This window comes from Haemaphysalis longicornis, unplaced genomic scaffold (genome assembly GCF_048455015.1).
Source record: "Haemaphysalis longicornis isolate Haplotype H1 unplaced genomic scaffold, Haemaphysalis longicornis Haplotype H1 scaffold_2, whole genome shotgun sequence".
NCBI lineage: Eukaryota > Metazoa > Arthropoda > Arachnida > Ixodida > Ixodidae > Haemaphysalis > Haemaphysalis longicornis.
Window position 1 is genome coordinate 195725630 of NW_027526295.1, and position 25555 is coordinate 195751184.

At 48.0% G+C, this 25555-nt stretch overlaps 1 protein-coding gene across 3 annotated transcripts in view; it reads left to right on the forward strand.

Annotated features, from left to right (window-relative positions):
- Window positions 1-209: 209 nt before the first annotated feature.
- Window positions 210-25555, forward strand: part of LOC144169746 (putative sodium-dependent multivitamin transporter) — an 88945-nt gene continuing 63599 nt past the window's right edge. For all 3 annotated transcript variants that reach the window (XM_077699070.1, XM_077699072.1, XM_077699071.1), the window contains exon 1: window positions 210-320. In XM_077699070.1, the coding sequence (XP_077555196.1) occupies window positions 237-320 (84 nt within the window). In that variant the 5' untranslated portion in view covers window positions 210-236. The remainder of the gene's footprint in view (window positions 321-25555) is intronic.

The following is a 25555-nucleotide window of genomic DNA, read 5'->3' on the forward strand; positions in this document are numbered from 1 at the left end:
TACCTAATTTTAATATTTTCCCCCTCTGAATGTGTAACATTTGAAAAAACACTGGGATCTTTCGGGTTATTTGTCGCGAATTCATATTGAAATTTATGCGCTGCTCAACCGCGCACGTTTCCTGAGCATTGATTGAAATGTAAAGCAGCTGCCATCGTCGCCATAAACAACTTCTCTGGCGAAACGTATGCTCGCACAGGTGTGTGTTGACTCTCGGCACGTGCTGTATATAGCAGATGTGCTGTGCTCCCCGAATGAGGCGCACAAAATTTCAAAGCCGCAGGTCTGTGCATACATCCGTTGGCTTACTCTGCGCTCTTGTGAGTACCTTCATTCAATTTGCCTAGGAAAAGTCATGAGAAAACAATGTCGGTTTATCACCATTATTTCTATAGAAACCTTGTCGGTTTATCACCTTGGTTTTCTGTAGAAATTCACCTATAACATTTGCCGCGTATCTGCTCCTTTCGTTGCATATGTCGACAAAATATGATAGTCTTTAGCGACTTTTGCCAAGTAAATGCCTCCCTTCGCTTTCCTGCTCACCTCTCATTTTGTTCCTCTTGCGTCGCACTCCTCCCAAGGTAAAGACGCCAAAGGTTTGCTTAAATAATTTTAAATTTACCGCGTTCCACTGCTCCAGGCCGGGTGTCTCGATCGATGCCAACTCTGCCGTACGGCGAAGACGCGCGTGAATCGAGGCGCCCTACTTCAACGTTTATAGAACCGCGTTTTCCTACTCCACGTGCGTTGCTAGAAGAACGTGGAACCTATCTAGTGGAACCTTTCGTAACTGTTGCCGGTTGATTCTTAAAATGGCGCCAGAAGTTATAGTGGCGCGGGCGACAGCAGGCGACGGCGGAGTGAATTTTTTTCTGCTTTTGATTAATTCTTTAATTTCTCAAAATTCAAGCATGTATGATTTTTTATAAAGGAACAGTGCAAATATCACTTCTGTATTAATCTGTTGTCTTATATTTGCGTAATGTCTTGTTCTTCTTCAACAATGCTGACAAGTATGAACATTACACCGGGCTTACATGGGTAGATTTAGCTGTGACTATATAAGACTATTGCGGAGGCATTGGTTTACTTTGGCCGGGTGGCTGAATCGAGTCACAGACAGACAGACGGACATACAGACAGACAGACATACAGCCAGACCAAAATTTCTGGGTTTAAGTAGCCCAAGAAAGACTATCGTCTTTAAAAGTCATCTGTCACATGACATTTTATGTAAGGCACTTTTTTGCGTTCGTGTGTCTTGCAGCCAAGGGTCGCCATTGCAGTGCATTGGGGAAGGCCACATAAGTTGATTGATTGTAGGGTTTAACGCGCCGACGCAACGCATGCGATGAGGTGCGCCGTAGTGGAGGGCTCCGGATTAATTTTGACCACCTGGGGGTCTTTAACGTGCGTCGAAATCTCGTACACACGGGCGTTTTTGCTTTTCGCCTCCGTCAGAAAAGCGGCCGCCGCGTCCTGGAATCGAACCCGCGTCCTCGTGCTCAGCAGCACAAGGCCGTATAAGTGTCTGCATGTTCAAACTCACGACATTAACCTATCCCCATTTCAGCGGGAAAAATTTCTTTTCCAGGTAGATTTTTAAAATTTGTATTGTCAAAAATATTTCTTGATTAGGTGAAAAGTTCCCTTTTTATATTTAGTGCAGAGAGTGATATGGTAAATGTTTTACTTTTAAAATCGTTATAGCTTAGGAGGTGCTTAGATGTTTGCTTACTGAAGTATAACGCAAAGCAAAAACGTATCATGAGTGAAGCTAGAACTGCTTTCAGAATCGGCATCATGGCCTTGTTGTTTGGCTCTTGGCTACTGAATGCTGCATGTGTCTGAACTGTCTGATTTAACTGGACTATGTTTTAGAGTTCTCTCGTAGGAATGCTTTGGGGATGTATAAATTGCTGAAACTAGATTTTTTTTTGTAAATCTGGCTCAATGCGATATGTTTTCATTTCCATTTAAAGCTTGGTGTGGCACTCACGCACTGTGAGAAGAGCTTCGGCAATCTGTAAATCTTGAGGCATTTATTTTTTCCTAGCTACATGCAAAGAAATGATGTACTTTGACTGGAACCCATAATGAAGGGCTTGTGCTGAGGTTACTGCATTAGCATTTTAAACTCCAAAGAGTTTTTCCAAAAAAAAATTCACATTTCAGGATGTTCTTGTTTGCGTAACCACATAGAAAAAAAGAAAATGAAGGGATAATTTTATTCAGACGCGGTGTTTTTTTTTTCATTTTTGTGACACGTGTGAATCTAAGGAGGCCACAAGTTTTGATGGTTTTGCGAATATTCGCAACCTTGAAATAGCGAAACGAAATATTGGCGCAGCTTGCGCTAGTGCTGCCAAGCTGGAGAAACAGCAGAGCTGGCAGTCTCTCTCCCTTTTCGGGGACCCGGCTGTAGGTTTCCATGGATTTCCGAACTTGCCGGTCAAAGTTCTCCATGGCTGACAGGGAGTTTCGTCCGCAGGCTCTCACAACTCTCTGAAGGTGGACCGCGTTAGCACGCGCTAGAACCCGCGGCCAAGTCCAAAGCCAACTGCCGTGCTACGAACCCTAAGCAAATGCTGCGTGCCCGGAATGCTAGATAGCTCAATCGTATAGGGACCGGGCGGCCGTTGTGTGGCACCACCGTCGCTTCAGCGAACAGCGCCGCTCGTGGCGAACCGCTCGTCAGTGGAATGCCGGTGGCGGTCAGCACAGCGTGATTGTGCATGGCTTTCTGTCGTTCTGCTGCGGTGCAGCTTGCAAAGCGTAGATAACCTCAAGGACTTTTTTCAGATCGGTAAATCTTGAAAGTAGGGGCGACCTTTACAAGGCATGGCATGTGTTTTATTTACGACCATACTTAGTAATTACAAATAGCAGACGACGCTGAATGCGTCAAGCTCGAAGTCAAGCGTGAAGGGCAAGTCCGTTCCTTCATGGAAATTTTTCATGCCTGCATGCAGTTTGGCGTATCGAGGAATATATTGCAGCTAAATGCTCCTACAAAGCCAGTGTATGCAGCCGATCCAGGAATGCTGCGGCGCTGGCCTTTGGCAGTTAATGAAGCGGTGTCGGGCACAAGCGAAAAACAAAGTTGAGGGTGCCTTCTACAATTTACCCCAAAACAAAAATTGTGGCGAATGACGCTCCGAAACTTCAATAACTACCGTAGGAACGTGTTTAATTTCACAGATATACGCTTACTACAGTCATAGGGAATTGTTTACAGAATAAATGCGACATGATAGTAGAACGTTATTGCTTGTAGTGGAAACGCATTGCTTTACAAGACTTGCAATGGTTGCTGGCTAGTTGGTTAATGATTTTTCAGAAAACAGTTCCTGCGTGGGTGAAGGACGAGAGACTAGGGTACCAAAAACCTGCCCTCAGTTTCACAAATGAATGCTGTGGTTGAGGTTTACAAGGTATATACGCTTGAAAAATCATGCACTCCACCGTCTAATAACGATGATGGTTTATCGCAAAGCTTTCTGGTGTGGGTTTCCTCGGTTGCCTTCTGGATTTAAACTTTGACTAGTTGAGCTTTGAATCTGACCAGCACGAAGTTCGATATTTTGATCGCAGCGTCTTTGACTTTTACCCTTTCCCATTATTTTCCGCACGAAGAAAGCTTCGCGTTCAACCATCGTCGTCGTTAGACGGAGGGCTGCATAATTTTTCTGTTTCATTTTGCACATGCACTCCTCTTCAAATCCTAACTGCTTTCAGCGTGTCGGAGATGCGTCTGTGCAGGAGGACCCGGGCTGATGCATCCCTATTTGAGCCAACTAGTCGCGCGTTTTTGGTTTCTTCACAAGGCATTGCACGATTTTTTAGGTACTCTACAAATTATACTTAAGCATTAAAAACCACATGCTGACGTTAACGCTGCAACATTTTTAAACTATCAGTGCCGGCCTTTATTCCACACAGGTGGTAAAACGGGAAGGGCAGGAGGGATATATTGTAGCTTGGCCTTTGGGTGGTTGAATAACTTCGGCTCTTGCTAAAATGACCACTACTAACGTGGGAGTTACTCTCCGGTGCTCACGCTCCCATACCGTGACATCACTCACCAAAACCGAAGGCACAAAGCTCACGGTTACAGAAAGAAAGTGTAAATGGCCGCGACTTTTCCACGGCTACACGGTATTCGATCTCGTACGTAAGGGCCTTCGTCTTCAAAGTACACGTATCGAGATATCCCATCGTTAAGGCTGGCGTGGAAACCCTAGTAATTGAAACAGGTGAAGACAATTTAAAGTGGTAGAAATGAATACTAATATTAATAGCTTTATGCCTACTCAGATCGCGCAGAGCCAGGCACAGGAAGGAAGGAAGGAAGAATGTAGAAGAAAGGCAGGAAAGTTAACCTGGCTAGAGCCTAGTTTGCTATCCTGCACGTGGGAAAGGGGAAATGGGCAAAAAAGAGACAGGAAAAAAAAAAGAGGAAAAGTTGGACCAGACACGTATGCCCAGCACTGAGGCACTGACAGTAATTGACACCGGAAGCTCTCAGTCTATAGCCTAGTGTTCAAGTTCGTCGCCCGTAGAAAACGTAATAGTTCCTTAGTCGCCTTCTGAGCGGATGACTGAGAAGGCCAGTGGCACAGAATCTTTCCCTCCGAAAATGGCCGCCGAGAGTCCAGGTTCCTCAGCGCTGACGGCAGCTTTTTTCTTTCAGCCGAGTAGCGTGGGCACTCGCATAAAACGTGGCGTATCGTCTCCGATGTGCCGCATGTTTCGCATTCCGCCCTTGCTGCCATTCCTATTAAGTACGAGTAAGCATTTGTGAATGCCACCCCCAGCCAGAGACGGCAAAGAAGAGTTGCGTCAGACCGTGGGAGGCCTAGTGGAAGGGGACGTTGCAGGTGCGGGTCAAAGGCACCAATGCGTGCGCATGTGGAATCTTCTGGAGACCATTGGGAGATAGCTGTTTCCCGGGCAAGAATGCGGAGGACCCTAGCTGCGTCCGTCCTAGACAATGGGATGAGTACAGTTGTCGCTGTTTGATGCGCCAGCCGGGCGGCAGCGTCCGCACTTTCGTTGCCGACAATGCCGCAGTGGCTAGGAAGCCACTGTAGGGTGACATCATGACCCGCCTGGGCAGCACGGTCGTATACCATTCTTATTTCTGTCAGGAGCTGTTCGTGAGGTCCCCGGCACAGCGCTGACTGGAGTGACTGAAGTGCAGGCTTAGAATCACAGAAGATAGCCCATCTGCGGCACGAACTTTGCTCGATGGTGTGAAGAGCGCTACGGATGGCCGTAAGTTCTGTAGCCGTGGATGTCATAAGATTGGCTATCTTGAATTTGCTGCACAGTTACAGTCGTGGTATAACAACAGCTCCGGAAGAACCCGATGATGTTACCGAGCCATCAGTGTATACATGGGTTCGGTCACTGTATGTCTCGTGCATGTACGTCAAAGCGAGCTGTTGCAGGGCCGGATTTGGAAGATCACGTTTTTTTGTCACTCCTGGGATATTTAGGCACACTCGGGGCCGCATCACACACCACAGCGGAACGAGCGGTCTCATCGCCGGCGTGTAGTTCGATGGAACGCTGGTGTTGTGGGCAGCTACTACCCTTGCGAACGACGCCCGGGGACGGGTCGCTGGTATTCCCGCGAGGTGATGATCAGGTAGACGGGCGAGGTGCCTGATATGTGTCCTGAGTATTTCGACGTCCACAAAGGTTGCCAAAGGGTGATTTCGAGCCAGGGCAATGGTCGCTGCTGTGGACGTACATCGTGGTAGGCCAAGACAGGTTCGCAGGGCCTGAGCTTGAATACCCTGAAGTGCCCGAGTAGTTGTGCGGCACGCTCCAGAAAGGACAGGGGCACTGTATCGCAGATAGCCCAAGAACAGCACGTTGCAGAGCTGTAACATCGACTTCAGTGGTGTTCCCCACGTCTTGCCGCCGATGAGTTTGAGCACATGCACCACTGCAGAGAGCCTCTTCTTTAGAACGTTAACATGAGCGCTCCAAGAAAGGCCTCTGTCGACAACTAGGCCGAGAAACTTGTGATTTCTCACATAAGACACCCTTTCACCATTAATATACAAAGGGTATGCATACATAGGCTTTCGTGTAAACGGAAGCACGGCGCATTTGCTGCTGGATAGTTCCAACCCTTGTCCGTGTAGGTATGAGGTCGTCAAGTCTGCGGCATTTTGTAGTCGGGCGCGCACATGCCGACGAGTCACGCCATCTGCCCAAACACATATATCGTCGGCGTATATCGACACGTGAACCCTCCTTGGAAGGCGAGAAATCAGACCAATTAGTGTAAGGTTGAACAGTGTAGGGCTCAGGACGCCTCCTTGGGGAACACCACGGTGAGTATAGTGAGCTGATGTCGGCCCATCTGCAGTCATAACAAAGAATGACCTCTCTGTTCGGTAGTTGCGTATCCACTGGTAGACCCGGTCACCGAGCCCCACAGCCTGCAGTACTTTGAGAATCGCATCGTGCTCCACGTTATCGTAGGCCCCTTTAACGTCGAGGAACAACGCGGCACATATCCGCTTCGCACTTTTCCGCTGCTGCACAAAAGTCACCATATCAATAACGCAGTCAATGGATGAGCGTCCACGACGGAATCCAGCCATGACATCAGGGTAGACATTGTAACGCTCCAGGAACCACTCCAGACTTGCGAGAATGATTCGCTCCATCAGCTTTCCAACGCAACTTGCAAATGCAATTGGTCGGTATGCCAGTGGATCCAGCATAGATTTTCCGGGCTCAGAGCACTGCAAAAAGTGCTCATGTCAATGCAGCCCCTTCCTATACTTAGAAGCGCCAAATGAATTTACGTAGCCTTTAGTGCACTTAAGAAGAAATGAATACCAATAATAGTAGTTTTAGTTGTACTCAGAAAGTGTGGAGCCAAGCGTAGGTGACTGCAAAAAGGGCTCATGTCATTGTAGCCCATACCCAACTTTAGAAGCGTCCGACAAGCTTACGTAGCTTACGTTATTGCATCTTAGAGTTCGTTTTACCGCACATATCCGCTCAGAACACCACCAAAACTTCAAAGCCCCGAAGCGAACACGGCAAAAGACAACGAGGGGCTGCGTAGTCCAATGCACCGGCTCATTCCACTAACAAGGTGGTGGCGCCACCCTGCCTGGTCCATTTAGGCGCCGGTTTCACAACGCGTTTGACCCAGGTTCGATTCCTACCACGGTATGCGTTGCTGCACATGTTATTGTTCGCCGCCGCTGGTAACGTCGTACTTCTCGAGCCTTTGGGGAGGCCCAGTGATTTGATTACTGCAGGTTTCACGGCGTAAAGTTCTCGGCTTCGATTCCCAGGACCTCCCTAACCACATTTTTCCCCCAGGCGCGTACTCCCGACACCTTCTTGTGGGCCCCTTGCCTCGCCGCCACTATTCCTCACACTTCGAGGTTTTCTGGTGCGTCGGACGGATATTGCTCGGCCTAAACAGCTCCGCCGTTAATAATACGACATTCGATTTGGTTTCGAACCGTATAGCACACTTTGAAAACGATAGGCAATTATATACATTAGCTCAGACACGTCAAATTATGCCTTGTTTAAAACAACGATAAAAACACACCGATACCAACACGCTATAAAAACACGCGATACAAACGCCCCGATACAAACACGCCGGTACAAGCATGCTATTAAAACACGCGATACAAACACTCGAAATATATGCCCTTTGAAATGCGTTAGAACGAGTTAGTCACCGCCCTCACGACTGCCGCCAAAGTGCACCGGCTTCGTTTAGCGGCACGAGGGTTACCCACAATGCACCGGTTCCGCGCGCTGGAGGCAATCGGAAGGTGCAATTGGGGCGCCTCATATCTATCCTTGGCATGGCGCCAAGTCCACGCTGGAGCTTCTCTTTTGAATTGCTAAGCGTTTCTATGTAGATCTAACGAGAAAACTCGTCTGTTCGCCTCTGACCCTCGATGTGTCAATACTTCGCTGCAAAGGAAAATGATGCTTCCATAAAAACAAACGTAATGCGAACAAAAAAATAAAGTATAAATGAAGTTCGCGGTCGCGAGATTCGAAGGTGGGACTTGTGGGTTTGAATACGAGCATCTCACACACTGCACTGCAGGTTCGTTTTCGTAAACGGCATACATCGTATTGGCTGTGAAATTCGGCTGTGAAATTCATGCACTGGGCTGCGGAGCCCCGGAACTGCACTGAGTTAAGTGCGACCATTGTAGACTACATTCCCCGGGCAATGGCTCGTTCCAGTTCAACCGTGAACTGCCTGGGAGTTCCGCCATGTAGCAGATTGGCGCATGCGGCGCACGACGACGACGACGACGATGATGATGATGATGCTCTCAAAGCTTTTGGCACGTACCCACAAGGGGGAATCGGCCAGGGCTAAGTACCTTACTGTAATTCATGAGACCCTCAAAATACTAGTTTATCTCTGGAGCACAGAGGCCGTGAAATGAAAGTTATTTATGATTAAACCCCAACTGCCCAACAATTAGTGCCCTTCAGCAACTCAAGCGAACTGAAGCAGAAAGAAAAACCAATTTAATGCAAATATATATCTCCCTTTTTGCGTATCCCAAATTTGTTGCCCCAATAGATAATATAGGTGAAACAGATAGAGTCAACCCCAAACGCTCAATAGGCTCCTTCAAAGGCAGTTGTCTAGCGGCCGAGAAGCGGTGACAGGCGAGAAAAAAAATATTCGGTTGTTTCAGGGACCTGGCACCGCACACAAACTTCCGTATGTGAAAACCCTGTTCTATACAGAAAAAAAATTTAGCCTTGGATTTCTGCAGCGCAGCTCGGTGAAGGTCATATCGCATTGCCGAGAACCACAAAAAGGAACATTCCAACCGAAAGTTAAATGTTGGTACTCTTCAAAGGGTAGGAGCGCATCGGAACGTGAAGCGCACGCTAAGCTCAGACGTTGTCGTCTGCATCACAGAGGTACATAGCTGTGTAAATGATTACCACCGGTACGTTGCACATGTCACGACGCCCCTTGTTCATCGCATTAACCGCTCGCTGATGGAGAACGAAGGCGTAGAAACCCCAAGCGAAATCGAGTATGTCAGCTACGAACGACACACGCGCAGGAGGACGCACGAAGTGAAAAGGCAACCTTTTACTGCAGCCAGACAGTTACGTTACGGGGTCGGCGAGTAAGAGCTCGCTTGGACGAGGACCAAACACGAGAGGTGCAAGCGCGGAGAACTGAACGTGACCGGGAAAGGCGCACAATGGCCCCGCCAGCGACCTGCTGACGCCCGTCATGGGATACAACGGTCCGAGCATATCTTCGCGCAAAGTACTGAGGAAAAAAAACTGCGGTTGATTCCTCTGTCATAGCAATCAGTAAAACACGAAAGTGAAATATGCAGCGAAATCTGCAGCTGAGGATGATTTGCGGGTCGGCGGCTGTCTTGTGGGTGCGCTTGGCGAGCGACGTCCAACTGGCGGGTCGCTACGTCAAAGGTGTACTGGCGTCATTTCCGTGACAGATATGACGTCAGTGAAATCCTGGTGTATCGCGGCGTAAAACACCTTATTGTGAAAGTATAAAACCTGAAAACGAACAACCCTAAGTATAACGTACTCTTTAGTACTGAAGGTTGCTTCCCCGCGAGAAGACCCTGTGTGCAGGGGTGCACCCTTTACAGCCTGCTTACTTCGTTGTACTGGCGTCATTTCCCTGACGGATATGATGTCAGTGATATCTGTGTATCACGGGATAAAACACTTTCGTGTTAAAATGGCTGCGTGTGCGTTCACTTCGCTGCAACTGTCATCGAAGGACAGTTGTCTTCTGCAACCCCTCCCACGTAAATGCCTCTTTTTTCTCTCTCCTGCCCCTCTCGGTATTCCCAAGGTGAACATGGTGGAGGTTTACTCAAGCCAATTAAAATTTACTGTGTTCCACTGCACACGCGCCATCTATTGGAATTTTTCGTTTCTGTCGGACTTGGAATGTCCCCACCAGGTCCAGGCTCAAGCACTAGCCCCTTTTCTGTATTTTTTAAAAGACGACAGTCTTTCTTGGGCTACTTAAACGCAGAAATTTTGGTGTGTCTGTATGTCTGCATGTCTGTCTGTGACTCGATTCAGCCACCCGGAAATCATGCAACGGAAACTGCGCAATCGTCTTATACCCACAGCCAAATCTAAACGTTGAAGTCTGGTGTTAATGTTCATACTTGTCAACATTGTTAAACAAGAAACAAGGCATTACTCAAATATATAAGCAGGCAATCAATACATGAGTGATATTTGCAGTGTTCCTTTATTAAAAATTCACGGATGCTTGGTGTTTGCGATAGCAAATGAAATACTACATCAACTGCAGAAAACAGTTGCTTGCTGTTGCCCGCGCCACCTGGCCACATTTGAAAAATCAAACGGTAACAGCAACGAAAGGTTACACTAGATAGGTTCCACGTTCCGCTTGGTACGCTCGTGGAGTAGGGAAACGTGGTTCTATAAACGCTGCCGTAGTAGGGTGCCTCGATTCACGCCCGTCTCAGCCGTACGGCAGCGCTGGCATCGAGGCACCCGACTTGGAGCAGTAAAACGCGGTAAATTCAAATGGACTTGAGAAAACCTCTAGCGTGTTATCTTGGTAGCAACGAGACGGCAGAGGAATAACTTGAGAGGAGAGCAGGAAAGAGAAGGGAGGCATTTACTTGCCAAGGGCGCCAGTCGACTATCGTCTTTCATCGACATTTGCAACGAAAAGAGCAGATACGCGGCCATTTCTCGTTAAAATATTTTTGAGCACGTCCATATATATTTATTGAAAAGAACATCGCAAGTACCACTTGGGTATTGACGTTTTGTCTCAAATATTCGTGGTTTTCTTTTTGCTGAACAACGTTGACAAGTATGAAATATGTACTAGAATTACAGGTTTCGAAGAATTTTGCTACGTAAACCTCTCGTTCAAGTGTTCTTATAACTATTGGAAAGAAGGCTGAATCGAGGAACAGACACACGGCAAAATGTTTTGGTTAAAGTAGCTTAAGAAACACTTAAAGGGCATATTTAAACAAAATTCAATTTTGTTTTGTTTGAAATATTCGGTGCTATATAGTGCCCCCAGCGCGTGTTCGGCACCAAACGATGCTTTTATTCACTGAGAAAGTAATCAATTTAGGCCTTAACTTTTATTCTCTAGCGGAATCGTGGGTTTCGTGGCGTGTGCGATGACGTGTGCAGGACACGTACTGAAGCGAACGCAAGTTTGCGGACTATGGCTGCAGCGAACTTCGGAACAACTTGCTTGCTGTCAGTCCTCCTAGATGGCGCCACCATTCAGCGCGGGACAGCTATCTACGCTCTCCTTGTTTTTGACCGGATTTGTTCCTGGATAATGTTTGTTACGGTTGATAGTACTCGTTTCGTCAAATACTGTGGATAATCGCCAAACAGAGTCACACAAAACCGTGCTAGTTGGCCTGTAAGCTCAACGCGCCGGATGGCTGCGCAGCTGTAACAGGCAAAGTGTGCGCAATACGCACCGGTGCTTGAATGTCTACGTGGGCGTTCCTAATTTCCATTGTTTACCCCGCCATTCTTACTGCTGTAAAAAATATGCATAAACTGTAAGCGCAAATAGCTTGTTTTGCAAGCTTATAACCCCTGTGTAAATAGGATTGGATTCTGCTGGCCGCAGACAATCGCACAGCTGCCCATCATATGCCATGTTCTAGTGTGGGAAATGGGCCGCATGGCCATTCTCTTTACTTCTAATTACATAGCTTGTTCCAGCGAAGCTTGCGTTAAAAGTCGTGTCGTTGTTATTCAAATGAGACTACCTTTCGAATGAACTAAACTTGCAGTTTGCCTGCATGGTCCGTTTAAATGTTCTCGAAGACTAATACGGAACCTCATGTAACGCCTGCGACAGGTCGTGCTTCCAGCCTGGCGTCAAAAGTTGCAGCTGAACGGCTTCGACAGGCGAAGTCAAGCATTCAGCGTCAAAGACGTGGCGAACTTTCTGCTGTACTCCACATGCGAAGGTTTTCCCTGTGCGACAGAAACATTCCCAGTTCTCTCACAGCAACAAGCTTCTCCACTTGCCACGGTTTGTGGAGATCAGTGGTGGAAACCAGCGCATGTGCCGCCATGCTATGTTATGAGGCATTTAGGGGAGGATAGACGGGTGAAAGTGGCGCGAACCTGTTTTACGTGGGGTGTCGACACCTTGTCAGGCCTATTGGGGGTGGGGGAAGGGGACACGAAAGGAGTGGGATAGCGGGAAAGGTGGGGAGGAGATTTAAATTAGGGAAGAGATTGAAGTTCCGCGTATGCTGCCATTGAACGAAGTCAGCGGTCGCTTTCCGGATACACCCAGATTTCGGTGACGACATATCCGTCACGGAAGTGACGCCATTACAACGAAGCAAGCGGCCTGTAAAGGGTGCACCTCTGCACACAGGGTCTTCGTGGGGGAAAGCAACCTTTAATGCTAAAGAGTGTGAGGGTGAGTGCTAGAGTGTGAGGGTATCCATCCAAATCTACATGAAGGGAATATTGGGCTGTCAGAAGCCCTAGGATTTAAAGGTATCACAGAGGAAGTTAACTTCAAGGCTGTCGAGGGGACGAAAAGAAGATTAGAATGCTGGTGGACGAAAAGCAGAGAGGGGAATATTGCCTAGGACAGTTACCACTTGTAACAGAAAAAAAAAAGTATTTTGTGCCTAATAAGCTTTTTGTGCCTGCCCTAAGCAGCGCTAGTATTGAACCAAAAGTGTAAAACATAGGTATATTAGTTTTTTTTTTGGTAAGATGACATGTCATCACCCCGATACAAAGGGGAAACCAATAGAAATCATCATCATCATCAGTGCGCTATACTTAGGGTTAGTTGTTTTATGGTTTTATATTTTAACACGAAAGTGTTTTCTGCCGGAATACACCAAGATTTCACTGACGTCATATCCGCCATGGAAGTGACGCCAGTACACCTTTGCCGAAGTGACCCCACAGCAGGACGTCGCTCGCCAAGACAGCCCCCGACCCGCAGACCATGCTCAGCTGCAGATTTCGCTGCACATTTCAATTTCGCGTTTTACCGATTCCTATGACAGAGGAATCAGCTGCAGTTTGGTTCTCTCCTCTAATTTCCATAATATGCAGCTAGCTGATAATTCATGGTGGGCTGTTTGAAATGGAGGCATGATAGTATGGTGGACGCATACGATATGGCCACTTCCATGCTACGTGTTGAACAACACAAGCGAACGCTTGCGCATATTTTACGTAACTCTCACTAGAGTTTGTGAGTGGATTTCTCTGGGACAATATAAGAGGAGTTATGTGAAAATATGAAGGCCCTATGGCCTTGCAAGAAATACCTTCATAAAACACCTGGTTCCTTTAAAGTCGGATTAACTGTATGCACAAAGGCTCTCCCGGAAGAACATTTCTTTTAAGGGGCAATTTATGTGGTCCTATAATAATGCATGGAGGTCCTAGGGTGTTTTCATAATATCATTTTTGCATGCGGCGAGAGCGTGACGCATCAAACGTGAACAGGCGGGTTACCTTGTTGGGTCCACAAGTTGCTAAGCATTTAAAATTGAGGTCGTATCGCGACGGTAAACGTGAATGGTAGCCCAATATCGAGGGGGGGGTGCAAACATTTTCATCGACAGCTGTGGCAACCTTGAGCCGTTGTTTTCGATGGTATGAACGCGTTCACTGAAGGTACGATAGACAATAAAAACTCTTCATTTAGACAAGCAGCCGCGCACACAGCACACGAGCATGTCGTCCCTCATGGCCAAACCGAAAACACCACCCGCAAAAAACAAACAAACAAACAAGAAAACAAACAAACAAGAAAACAACAAGAAATTGGAACCTCTTTCACTAAGCCGAATTCGTGTGGCAGCGCTCGAGCGCCGGAAGTGGTGCAAGCACTTTCAACGCAGCTGCTGCAACAATAAGCCATCGCGTATGACGTACGCACGCGCTTATTGGAAGTACGGTGGATAACAAAGTTCTTTATTTAAACCCGCAGTTACACAGGCAGTACGTGTGCGTAACTGCGGGTTTAAACTGCGGGTAACTGCGGATTGTCCATGGGTACGTGACAAACCCCACGTGCCAAGGACAAATAGAAGAAAAGAAGAGAAGGGAAAGAGAAGAAGGCGAATGCGAGTGGTAGCGCTGGAGAAAGAGAGAGGTGTTAATCGAACAGATTTAGAGTAAATCATCAAGGTGGAGTAAGTTTCTGCGAAGGACAGTTTGACATCCACCTCAATGCAGCCGCACGGCTACAAAGGAAAACTGTACAGCTTTCTTAGAAACTCCGCAGTTGAAGAAAAATTCGTCCTGGTCCAGGATTCGAACCCAGGACCACCGCTGAACCCGAGCAGTCGCTCTAACAACTGAGATAACCAGGAGGCTAGCAGTCTGTAGGGAGAGAGCGAATTGATCAAAGACTCGAAGTGATGGACAGATGTTAATCGACCAGATTTAGGGGAAATCCTGGAATTCCTGGACCAGGATGAATTTTTCTTCAACTGCGAAGTTTATGAGAAAGCTGTACAGCTTTCCTTTGAAGCCGTGCGGCTGCATTGAGGTGAATGTCAAACTATCCTTCGCAGAAAGAGAGATAAGGAAAACTATTCATTCAGGGCTGGGGTAAGCAAGGAGGGGTTGCGCGGTCACCTTGGCGCGACCTTGGCTGCGCTCTCCGTCGGGGTGTTTTGCGATGGTAGTGGTGATGATGGCTAAGGGGCTGCCGCTACTCAATTCGACATAGCCAAAAGAAGCAAACAATAGAGGAAATAAAAGAGAAAAAGGAATGGGAATCGGGTTAGAGGCACCCACCGCATTCCCTTTTATTTTATTTTCTTTATTGTTTGTTTCTTTTGACTTTGTCGAGCTTTGATCAGCGCCACCAGGTTAGATAGGGCCCAGTCACCATACTCCCTCTCAAATTTTGTTATTCGGAGCAGCCAAGCTCCGCTTCCCACAACTCAGGGGCGGTGAAAATGCGCAGAATTCTCTGCGCCGTACCCCTGCAGCCACAACCGTGCGACGCCCTGCATTTGCACAGAAATGCACAGTTGGTGGGGTCCACACAATTTAGTCGTTACTGTAGCGTGAATGAAGTTTATTGGTTTAACGGAATTTGAAGAACAAGACACAAATAAGCTAACGGAAAAATTTAAAATCATAAAATCTCACTACGAAATAAAAAATATCGGTCATGTACACCTCCCCTCCAAAAGTGACTGCGAAGTGCAGTCCACCTTTCTCAGTGGCGGGGTCTACTATTTCGGCGGGAGCGACGGAAGAGCCGCTTGGTTGTATACACATATCTTGTTTGTCTTCTTTAGTTAGTTTATTCAACACCCGGCGCGGTGGCTGAGTGGTTAAGGCGCTGTGCTGCTGAGCCTCAGGACGCGGGCTAGATAACCGGCCATGGCGGCCGCTTTTCTGGCGGAGACGAAAAGCGAAAAGGCCCGGGTGGTCGAGATTTCGGCGTACGTTAAAAATTCCCAGGTGTTGAAATTCATCCGGAGGCCTCCACCACGGCGCGCAGCCATGCCTGTGTAGCGTCGGCACGCTAAACCCAATAGTCAATCAATCAATCAATCAATCGTTTATCCACCACTTGGTTGTAAGGAATAGGCGCACGTTGAGCTTGATGTCGCTTACTCTGTTGTTAAGATCAACAAGGCGGACGCAGAGAATTGATATCGGGCGAAGTACTGGCCCATCCACCCTCTGAAACCATTTCGAGACGACAGAGGGGACAGGGGCGATAGGCCGCATAAACATATGGAGGTAAGGCCACGTGCACCGGAACCCTGCTATATATATACGATAACCTCCTCTCCATACTCTCGCCCTCTGTGCATCCTGTGCTGCCACTGCGTTCTCGAAGAGCACATGCAGCAGCCTCTGTGCCTAGCGTGATCACTAATCCTGCCGCTTTAACTAAGTTCTGGAGTAGTCAGAGTCTATGGAGAACGGCAACGGTGGAGTGAAGAACGGTAGCAGACGACGTTTGAAACGTTCCCGGCGTATACGTTTCGCTCTTGACCTCGATAGACAGGCTTCTTCACTCCAACATGCACGATTTCACGAGAAGGGGCAACTTTCGCTTGCGCGCTTAACATGAAACATGAAAAGATGTGGGATAATGAGCCTAAAATTCTCAGTCAGATACACAGAGCCCTGCAATAAAGTTTTTCATAAAATTCCGCCCAGACCTGTGCTTCGCGGAAAAACCGAGACAGCTTTGGTAGTGGTGCTCCCTGACTAAGACCCGACGAAGTCCCAAACCAGCCCTAATGCTGCCTATACTCAAAAGAAATAAAATCAGTGTCTGCCTGGGCACCGTGAAAATTGAGTATACACAGATGACGTGCATGTTGTCTTCGCGAATGTCGCCTGTAGAGCGAAGCGATGAAGGCGCCTGCTGAACTTTGGAGAATAAATGCCTTGTGAAAGACATTGTCGATGAATCCGAAGAACAAGTGTCGCGTGAAAGTTAGTAGTTCTTATTATGTACTGCCCCCTCAACAGTCCGAACGTGGAGTAGGCACCATGTCCATTCATGGTGTGTTTCCTACAGCTGCGTCACTTCCTCCCTATTGGTTCCAAAGGCACCTGTCTACACTCTAAGAAAAAAGGGTGTGGTAGCTTCTCCCTTAAGGGTAAAACAGGAATGTATCATATATTGCTCCAACATGCAAGAAAAAAGGGTGTGGTAGTTTCTCCCTTAAGGGTAAAACAGGAATGTATCATATATACAATACAAGTCTTTGACTCACTCTGAACATGCCAGCTCCTCCAGGACCCTGCGGACACGGAACGACCATCGAAACCTGACGACAGTCAGCCCTCCCACTACTGACATCGGGCAGGTTCTAATACCAATGTTGTTCGCTGCTATCAAGGCTATCGTCCGTTCACTTCCATCTTCCGGAAGCCTCCCCGAAGTCGAAGCTGTGTTGGCATTGGAGCAGTTGGTGAACGCCTCCTTCTCAGAGCAGCGCCGTTCGTCTGGAAGCACGGCATAACAACGCAAGCTGCAGGCACTGGACAGTCACTTCAAACCAATTACAGGAAGTCAACCATTTTTCAGTGGAATGCTCGTGGATTGCGGTCTAAGCTTGCAGACTTTCGTTACCTTATTACCACCTACCGCTTTCCTTTCATTGTCATCTCAGAGTCTCGTGTGGGTGATGAATTTCGTATGAGTGGTTATCAACTATTGCACTCGCGGCGATTTAATGGGCCAAGCAGGCTATTTGTCGCTTTTCCTGATGACATGCCCTTTGTTGAAGTTGACGTTACGCCACACTACACAAACGAGTATGTATGTGGGGCTATTGCAATCGGCCGTCAACGCTTCACTTTAATATCCGCCTACCTCGAGCCAGGTGCTGCCTTCGACGGGTCGCGGCTGGATAATCTCATAAAAATTACGTCCGCTCCCTACATTATTTGTGGGGATTTCAATGCACACAATGTAATGTGGGGGAGCACGCACACGAGCGCAAGAGGGCAGAAGCTTGCTGACTTGCTAATTAATTACGGTATTAAACCACTAAATGATGGAAGCATCACATACCTCAAGTCCCCCACCGTCACCAGCTGCATCGATCTATCATTTGTCTCCGCTCCATTTTCTCGGCGATTTACATGGACCACTGACGTGGAAACGAGGGGAAGTGACCATTACCCTATTTTGATAACCACCCTCGACGTCTCGGAGTCCTCTCGCTCTATGAAAGTGAAATGTACGAACTGGGATGCATTTACGAGTGCTTCGAGTAGACGTGTGACAGCTGTGACTGGGGATGACGAACTTGTTGACTCGATTGCATCTTGTTTGTGGGACACCACGCGCTGCGTAACCCATCGCCAGGACATGCCAAAAAAGGATCCAGAGTACCAGAGGTTATGCGCCATACGAAGGCGGGCGGAGAGGAAGGCGTTGCGTACCAAAACCATCGAGGACCTGCGAGCTTCTCGGCGAGCGCAAAGGCATGTCAGACGGCACCTGAACAAGCTGCGCCAGCAACGTTGGAGGAGCTTCTGCGCTTCGCTGAACGTCAGACAGCCTCTGACACGCATATGGGGAATTGTGAATGGAATGCGAAAATGCACCCAGCAGCTGCACCCGTTCATTGCCCTCTCCCTGCACGAGCGCGCATCTTTTAAAGAAGTGGCCGAAGAGTATTGTAAGTTTCTTTCATCATCAACAATGCCTCCCCAAAGATTCGTACGTGCCTCTTCCTCCATTACCTCGAAAGTGTCGGAGCCAGCCCTTGATCTTCCATTCACTATAGAAGAGCTTTCTTCGGCTATCTTTGATGAGAACAAGCGCTCCACACCAGGCCATGACGGCGTCAGCTACGAAGCCATAGCCCATCTATCTCGGCCCTCTAAACTCCGTCTACTGGAAGTCTACAATTCAACATGGCAAAAAGGTAAAGTTCCCGCCGAGTGGAAGCTTGCAAAAATTGTGCCGCTTTTAAAACCTGGGAAAGCGCCAACCAGTTATGCATCGTTCCGACATATCGCCTTGCTCAGCTGTATCGGAAAGCTAATGGAAAAGATGATACATAACAGGATTACATGCTTTCTCGAGAACAGAAAGGCTTATCCCCAGGAAATGAATGGTTTTCGTCAGAACAGATCAGCGATAGACAATATCATTGCTCTAGTGTCCTCACTTGAACAATCACTTATTTATGGGTGTACGCCAACCGCAATTTTCCTGGACATAAAGGCCGCGTATGATTCAGTCCTACATACAGCAATTATTGTCGCTCTTGAAGATCATGGCTTTGGGGGCAAGTTATACGCATGGATAGCGGACTACCTTGATGGTCGACACCTTTTCATGACCACTCCGGAAGGCTCAACTTCGCATTACGCCGTGGAAAAAGGTGTACCACAAGGTGCCGTACTAAGTCCGTTGCTGTTCAACCTGACCCTCATTTCACTCAAAAGAATTCTTCCGCTTGGAGTTAAGATCACGCTGTACGCATATGATATCTGTGTGTGGTGTGCTTCTCGTTCCCGACGATGTACACAGCAGCGATTACAAAGAGCCCTGTACAACATTTTTAACTACCTCGCAGCCTTCAACTTTCTCCAGATAAGAGTGTGGCCATGGCTTTCACACGAAAAAATATGGATCGCTATCCATTGATACTGGGCGGGCGCATACTTTCGTATGCACGAGTTAAAAAATTTCTAGGAGTTTTAATAGACCGCAACTTGACCTGGTCACCCGAAGTCAAACGGATACGGAGCCGCATTTCTTCGGCCGCTCAGGTCTTTAAATGTCTTGCGGCTCCTCGATGGGGCAGTGATTGCCATTCAATGGTTATGCTGCACAAGAGCTATGTGGATGGAGTGCTGCGTTACAGCCTCCCTATCCTGCATAAAATATCTGAGACAAGCAAGAAAAGCCTTGAGGCAGCCAGAAACAACAACCTACGCACCTGTCTTGGACTTCCGAAGGGATCTTCGAGCGTTGGAACCATGGCAGAGGCACGTTGTTTGCCTTTCGAAGTTATTAGACAACAGGAGACCCTCCGAGTGCACTTGAGGCATTGTCTACACGCAAGAAATCATTTCCTAAGTCGTGTCCCCTCCAAGTGCAACAGCTCCGGATTCGCCCAGACCATTCAGAGCATACCACTGTCTGTTCCAACCCAGCCCTCACCAATAATTCCGCCGCATTTCCCTCCGTGGAACCTTGCTCCCCTACAAATTGAATGTGGTATCCCAGTATCCCAGGAATTGGCCCCAAGAAGACTATGCCTCAGTCAGAAATCCTCCACATCGTTTTAGACTACATGTATAGAACGCATTCAGCAAGAACATTCATATTCACCGATGGTTCATCAACCATGCAAAGCTCTTCTTCAGGTCTATACATACCACAAACTGGTGAAATGCTTTCATTTCGTCTTGAGCGACAAACATCTTCGACAGCGGCTGAGCTCTAAGCTCTGAAGGAGGCAATCGTTTACATTCTGCGCCATGAGCGGCACCAATGGAGTATCTTCACGGACTCCAAGGCAGCTCTGCAAATTCTATGTAGGAGAAGTAGATTTCCCCCCCACCAAATCGCAGCCTGTGATATATCCTACCTTCACCATCTTGCCTGCTCTGCTGGACACAACATTAAAATGCAGTGGATACCTGGACACAGTGGCATCAAAGGTAACCAAAAAGCCGACGAAGCGGCCCATAAGGGCCTTCTTTACCGAAAATACCGCAAGGTGTATTTCACGAAAACAGAAGCTTCTGCCATGGCTAACCACTTTGCGGTGACTGAAAGAAGCCGTCTATGGAGCAACTTACAAAATACTCGATGCTTTTTGCACACTATTGACCCAGAATTAAAGTCAAGACTCCCGACACAGCTTCCTCGTAAACTGGAAACGTTGTACCATCGTCTACGCCTGAACTGTGCCTACACAAATAGCTACCTATTTCGCCTTGGAGCGACGCCAAATCCGCACTGCGACAATTGTGGTTGCGTCGAAACAATTAACACATTTTATTAGAATGTGCGGCCTACATGGAACCGAGATCCCACTTCCTCGAAAGCATGGAACGTCTAGAACAAGGACCAATTACTCTAAGAAATATTTTAGGACCATGGATTCATCTGTCAAAGCAGCGCGAAGCTCTACGAAGTTTATTCTCTTATTTGGATGAAATTGGCCTAATTTCAAAATTGTAAATTATGTGGCCCAAGCTCAGAACAAAAGTCCACCACCGCGCCAAGTACACGACAGTTTTTTTTCCTTTTCTTTCCTGCCCAGCTCTTCCTTGGGCCTTTTCTTCCCCCACCCTTAACCCACAGCAGAGAAGCATGTAGGTATCTGTAAATGCCGGCAAACCTCTCTGCTTTTCCAATAAAGAGCCTTCTCTCTCTTTCTCTTGCTCCCTAATAGGTAGGAAAATTCTCCCTGTAACAGGGAGGAGCGTGTTTCTCCCCTATAGGAATGGAGGAAGATTTCCCCCTTTCGTGAGCTAATGGAGGAGCGTTCCTCCCCTGGCAGCGTCACCCGAGCAATGCTTGTTATGCGAGAAAGGCCTAGCGAGATGATCGGTTTGAGGATCGAGGAAGTACAAATAGGTAGGTACTGTGGTTGTGTGCGCTTAAAATGCGCTAAAATACCCAAAACATTACATACCGCGCACCAGAACTGCGGTTAGCAATCCATGACGCCAATCGTATACGCGCCAATTGCATCCGTCCCGCTAAGAGCTCCGTCTACGCGTTTAGCGCGAACGCGCTCCTGTAAACAGAGCCGAAGTCATAAAGATTGCATTCAAAATGCTGCCTTTATTTACCAAACACTTGTAATCCTGCCGTTCACCGACTCACGAGATCACAAACATCCAATGCGGCCGTTAGAGAACGACTAGTTGTGGTTAATCGCCTTACCTTGCTACAACCGAGGCATCAAAACGCAGATAGTCTGCAATCATGCACCACAGCACAAAGGCGAGGGTTGCCACTGAGTTTGGAGTGAATTTCGCCAGACGGCGAGCAAGAAGTCACCAAACTAGCCATTTTTTCTTACGATTTCGCCAAAAATGTCGCCACACTTGATATCTGTGGTAGCACCTAAAAACAAAAGCTTCTAATTTTGTATAATCCCATAAAAATGAGCACTGTTCTGCACTTACATTATATTGACATTTTTCAACGCCAGTCGCATCGTGCGCTTCAAAATTCCTGGTTCTTCGAGTAGCCTTTAGATGGCGACGCAAGGCTAGCCCAGTTATCATGGTAAATTTCTAGTACACTCTAATCATGGTCTTCAACGATGGTGCGGAGCACAAAACAGTATCAGTGCAACAAGTAGAAATACCTTTGGTGAAAGAGTATAAATATTTAGGAGTATGGCTGAACGACAGCGAAGATTACACGCACGCGTATGAGGCTCACCTTAAGACGAAAGGAAGACGGAACGCGATAGAGCCCTCTGGGGATACAGAAAATACGAAATGGTAAGGGGTGTCTGGAAAGGGGTCATGGTACCACGATTAACTTTCGCAAATTCGGTTCTGTGCATGAAACCAGAGACCCAAGTGGGCCTGGAGGTAAATCAGAGGGCGGTAGGCAGATTGGCCGTAGGGGCCCACAGCAAAACTACAAATGAAGCAGTACAGGAAGATATGGGCTGGCCGTCTTTTGAGGCGAGGGAGGCGCAGAGCAAGATAAAGTTTGAGGAGCGACTTCGTGACATGGAGGACGAAAAATGGGTCGCGAGGGTATTTATGTACCTGTATATGAGGTGCGTGGACACGCGGTGGAGACGGGGACCAGACAGCTGAACAAGTGGTACGGAAATTCGGTAGGGGAAAGTGGTGTTTACACAACAGTTAAAAAGCAGGTAAAGGCAGCAGAGACGACGAAGTGGGCACAGAGCATGGAAGCGAAAAAAACCCTGGAGACTTATAGGGCAGATAAACGGGAAATTAAGAAGGAGGGATTCTAGGGCAATAGGAGAGGCAGTGCATTGCTCTTCGAGACACCGGTGGGGTGCCTGAGAACCTGGGTAGTTACAGGCACCAGGATGAAACATGTGCATCCTGCGGCAGTGATCGGGAAACTATAGACCGTATTGTCATGGGCTGCACAGAGATACGACCACCGCGGGGTGAGGGAGAAAAGACGCTGGCGGAGGCTTTAGGATTTGGGGGAGAGGGAACCTCAACTTCAAGGCCGTAGAGGTGACGAAGAGGCGACTGGAGTGGTGGTGGAGGAAAAGTGGGAAAGGGATGGGTAGTCAGGCGGAGTAATCATGCGGATGAGAATTTAGAACAGCGAGGGGGAAAAAAAGCGTGGTGGGAGCGATGAGTTTAAAACAGGGAAGAGGGGAGATGGGAGGGAGGAAACAAATCTATTAGGTTAGCCGGGAGTAGGGCAGGTAAGCGTAATAAAACAGGCAAGTCGGTTGCTAACAACCGATGCCTCGATTCAAAGGTAGAGCCACTAATCATCATCATCATCAGTTATCATCATTAACTAAAGTTCCTTTATTGCTTTCAGCCAAAGCCTCTCCTAACTTTTTTCCCTTTGTGACTGGGAATGCTAGTACCGCGGGGTGTGGGGTAACGTAGCAACAGTTTCAGGAAAACCTTAATTAATAATAATAATAATAATAAATATTAAAATAATCACGCCGAGGCGCCACCTTTACCTTCAGCCATAGCGTTATACAGTAGGCTATGGCTTAGCCGACGAAGGGACTTTTCCCCCGATGTAGCATGTCATCGTTATCTTGTAAACACAGAAAAAATGAAAGCCGTTCCACTCAACGTGAAAGCTGTCGTAAATGCAGAGCAGTGATTCGCCATAACGGCCTGTGGCACGGTTATCCGCTTACTGCTACTACCCATCACGCTGTTCGCCTCCCTGTCTCACTTCTCTCTTGATGAATTGAACGGAGGTTTGTCCAAAGCAGTTCAATTTCCCGCCTTCGCAGTGCTCGCGCGCGCCCCCTGCCTGGAACGAACAGCGCGAGCGGTTCTCGCACGTGCCGGCACCTTACTGCGCAGTCCACAACGCGTTGTTTTTGGCGGTCACTTATTTCGCTTACTATCGTAAAATTGGGCCCATCTATCCGCGAGGGGGACTCGAGTAAATACGTCGCATAGGGGGTGGGTGTATTGCGTTAACGTTTAGTGTTTGGGGAGTTGGTAGTAGTGAATGCGTTGTATCAGCAGCTTCTTGACGTATTTTGAATGAGTCAAGGATATAAGGGGCGTTCGTAGCCTCCCGTTCTGTGTCGGCTTTGTGGCGCAGTGGGTAGAGCACCATGTACATTGCGTTCCGCCCGCAGGGTCGAGGGATCGAAACCAGGCGCCGGATAGAATTTTTTTTTTGGTGTATGGGGAGGGGTGCGGACTACGACTACGGACGTCAACGCGGGTGACATTGTGAGTTACTGAAATGCTCTGCATTTAAAAAGTGGTGGCTCCGCTTGGACAGATAGATACCCACAAGCGCGCTGAAAGTTAGCTAGCTGCGCGGTGCCCCTGCCGCGGCAGCGAAAGATTTTCACAGGAGCCGTGACAGCTGCGTACGTCCCGCTTCCCGCCCCACTATGCCTACCCCCGTGCCCCCGCCTAGACATGCGCACGCCTCGGGCGAAATGAGACAAATGAAACGCCGCTTTCTCGGTCCGGCTCGAAGGCAAAGCTTTGCACTGCCGCCGAGACAGATGGAGAAAGGGGAAGCGGATAAGGGGGAGAGTCCTCAGCCGAAAATAGCCAGAAATTCGCCTTGTCGCCATTCATGATTTTACGTCACAAGGGGCCTCTAAAAGTCGCCAATTTGGCGAAAAGTAGACACCACTGGCAACCCTGATCAAAGGCGGTGCAGGCGGCACAAAAAATGGATCCGCCCCAACCGGACGAGCAAAGAGATAACACTGCTCGCCAGCTATCCAGCTCGAGCGGCTCGAATCGTAAAAGTTTAAAAATGACCGATAGATGACGCAAAAAAACAGTTGGCGAGGAGGAGGGGCAGCTTCTCAGCATCACAATAAGTGGGCGCTTACATCAAGGCGTTTCCTCTATGGCTAACGGGTATATAGCAACATAACAGAGGCCGCACACTGTCGGGCATAAATTGGGAAGAAACATAGCACAACACAGCGACATACACTCCGTCGAAGGCATTGTCAACGCACAATACATGCAATAGATAACAGCGAAAGCATAATACCCACTGCACAACACTAGTACACTTTTGGCGTGTCCGCAAAGCACAAAGCACTACACCTTAAACCAACGTTACGAGTTTATTTTAGTAACGTTGCCTTAAACGGCCAGAAAGTATTTATAACACTGATTGCAGAGCGTGCAAATAGGAACAATGAGCTTGTTGTTTGTTTCGAATAACCCACAGAAATGCGTGTGCCTCAGCTGTGTTTTGTCGTTTCGTCAAATGCAATTCGTGCAATTGCAACATTTTGTTAGTTTCAGGCTTTGTAAGAAGTAGTAGAAAGCTCAAAGAAGAAGAAAAAAAAAAACGTGTAACGAAACAGTACGGCGGGTATGCTTGAGTGATGACCTTGCATTCGCTCTTTTAGCAAAGAGCGCATCGCTGGTCTGGCAACCATTCAGAGACGCCAGCCGAAATGCTACCGATGCTACTTTTAGTACACTATACAACTGCTACTGCAGGGGTCTTTTGTAGCGTAAGCTACACTGGCCGAGGTTGAGCAGTTTCGCGTGTGCCGTGAAGGGCCTTTCTGCGCAAGCGCTTGGGACATTGGATTGGATTGGCTTGGCTTGGCTTGGCACGGATTATATTGGATTGGATTAAATTTGGATTGAATTGGATTGAATTAAAGTAGATTGTGTTGGATTGTGTTGCGTCATAGCCGCGACAGACGCACTGGCGCCGGCGCGTTCCGAGGTGTGGGCCTCAATTTCGCAGTAGCCAAGTCTGACGTTGCACCGGAACCGCTTGATAGCCGTTTCGCGTGGCTCGTGAAGAGCCGTGCTGAGCATGCGCGAGGAGCAGTGA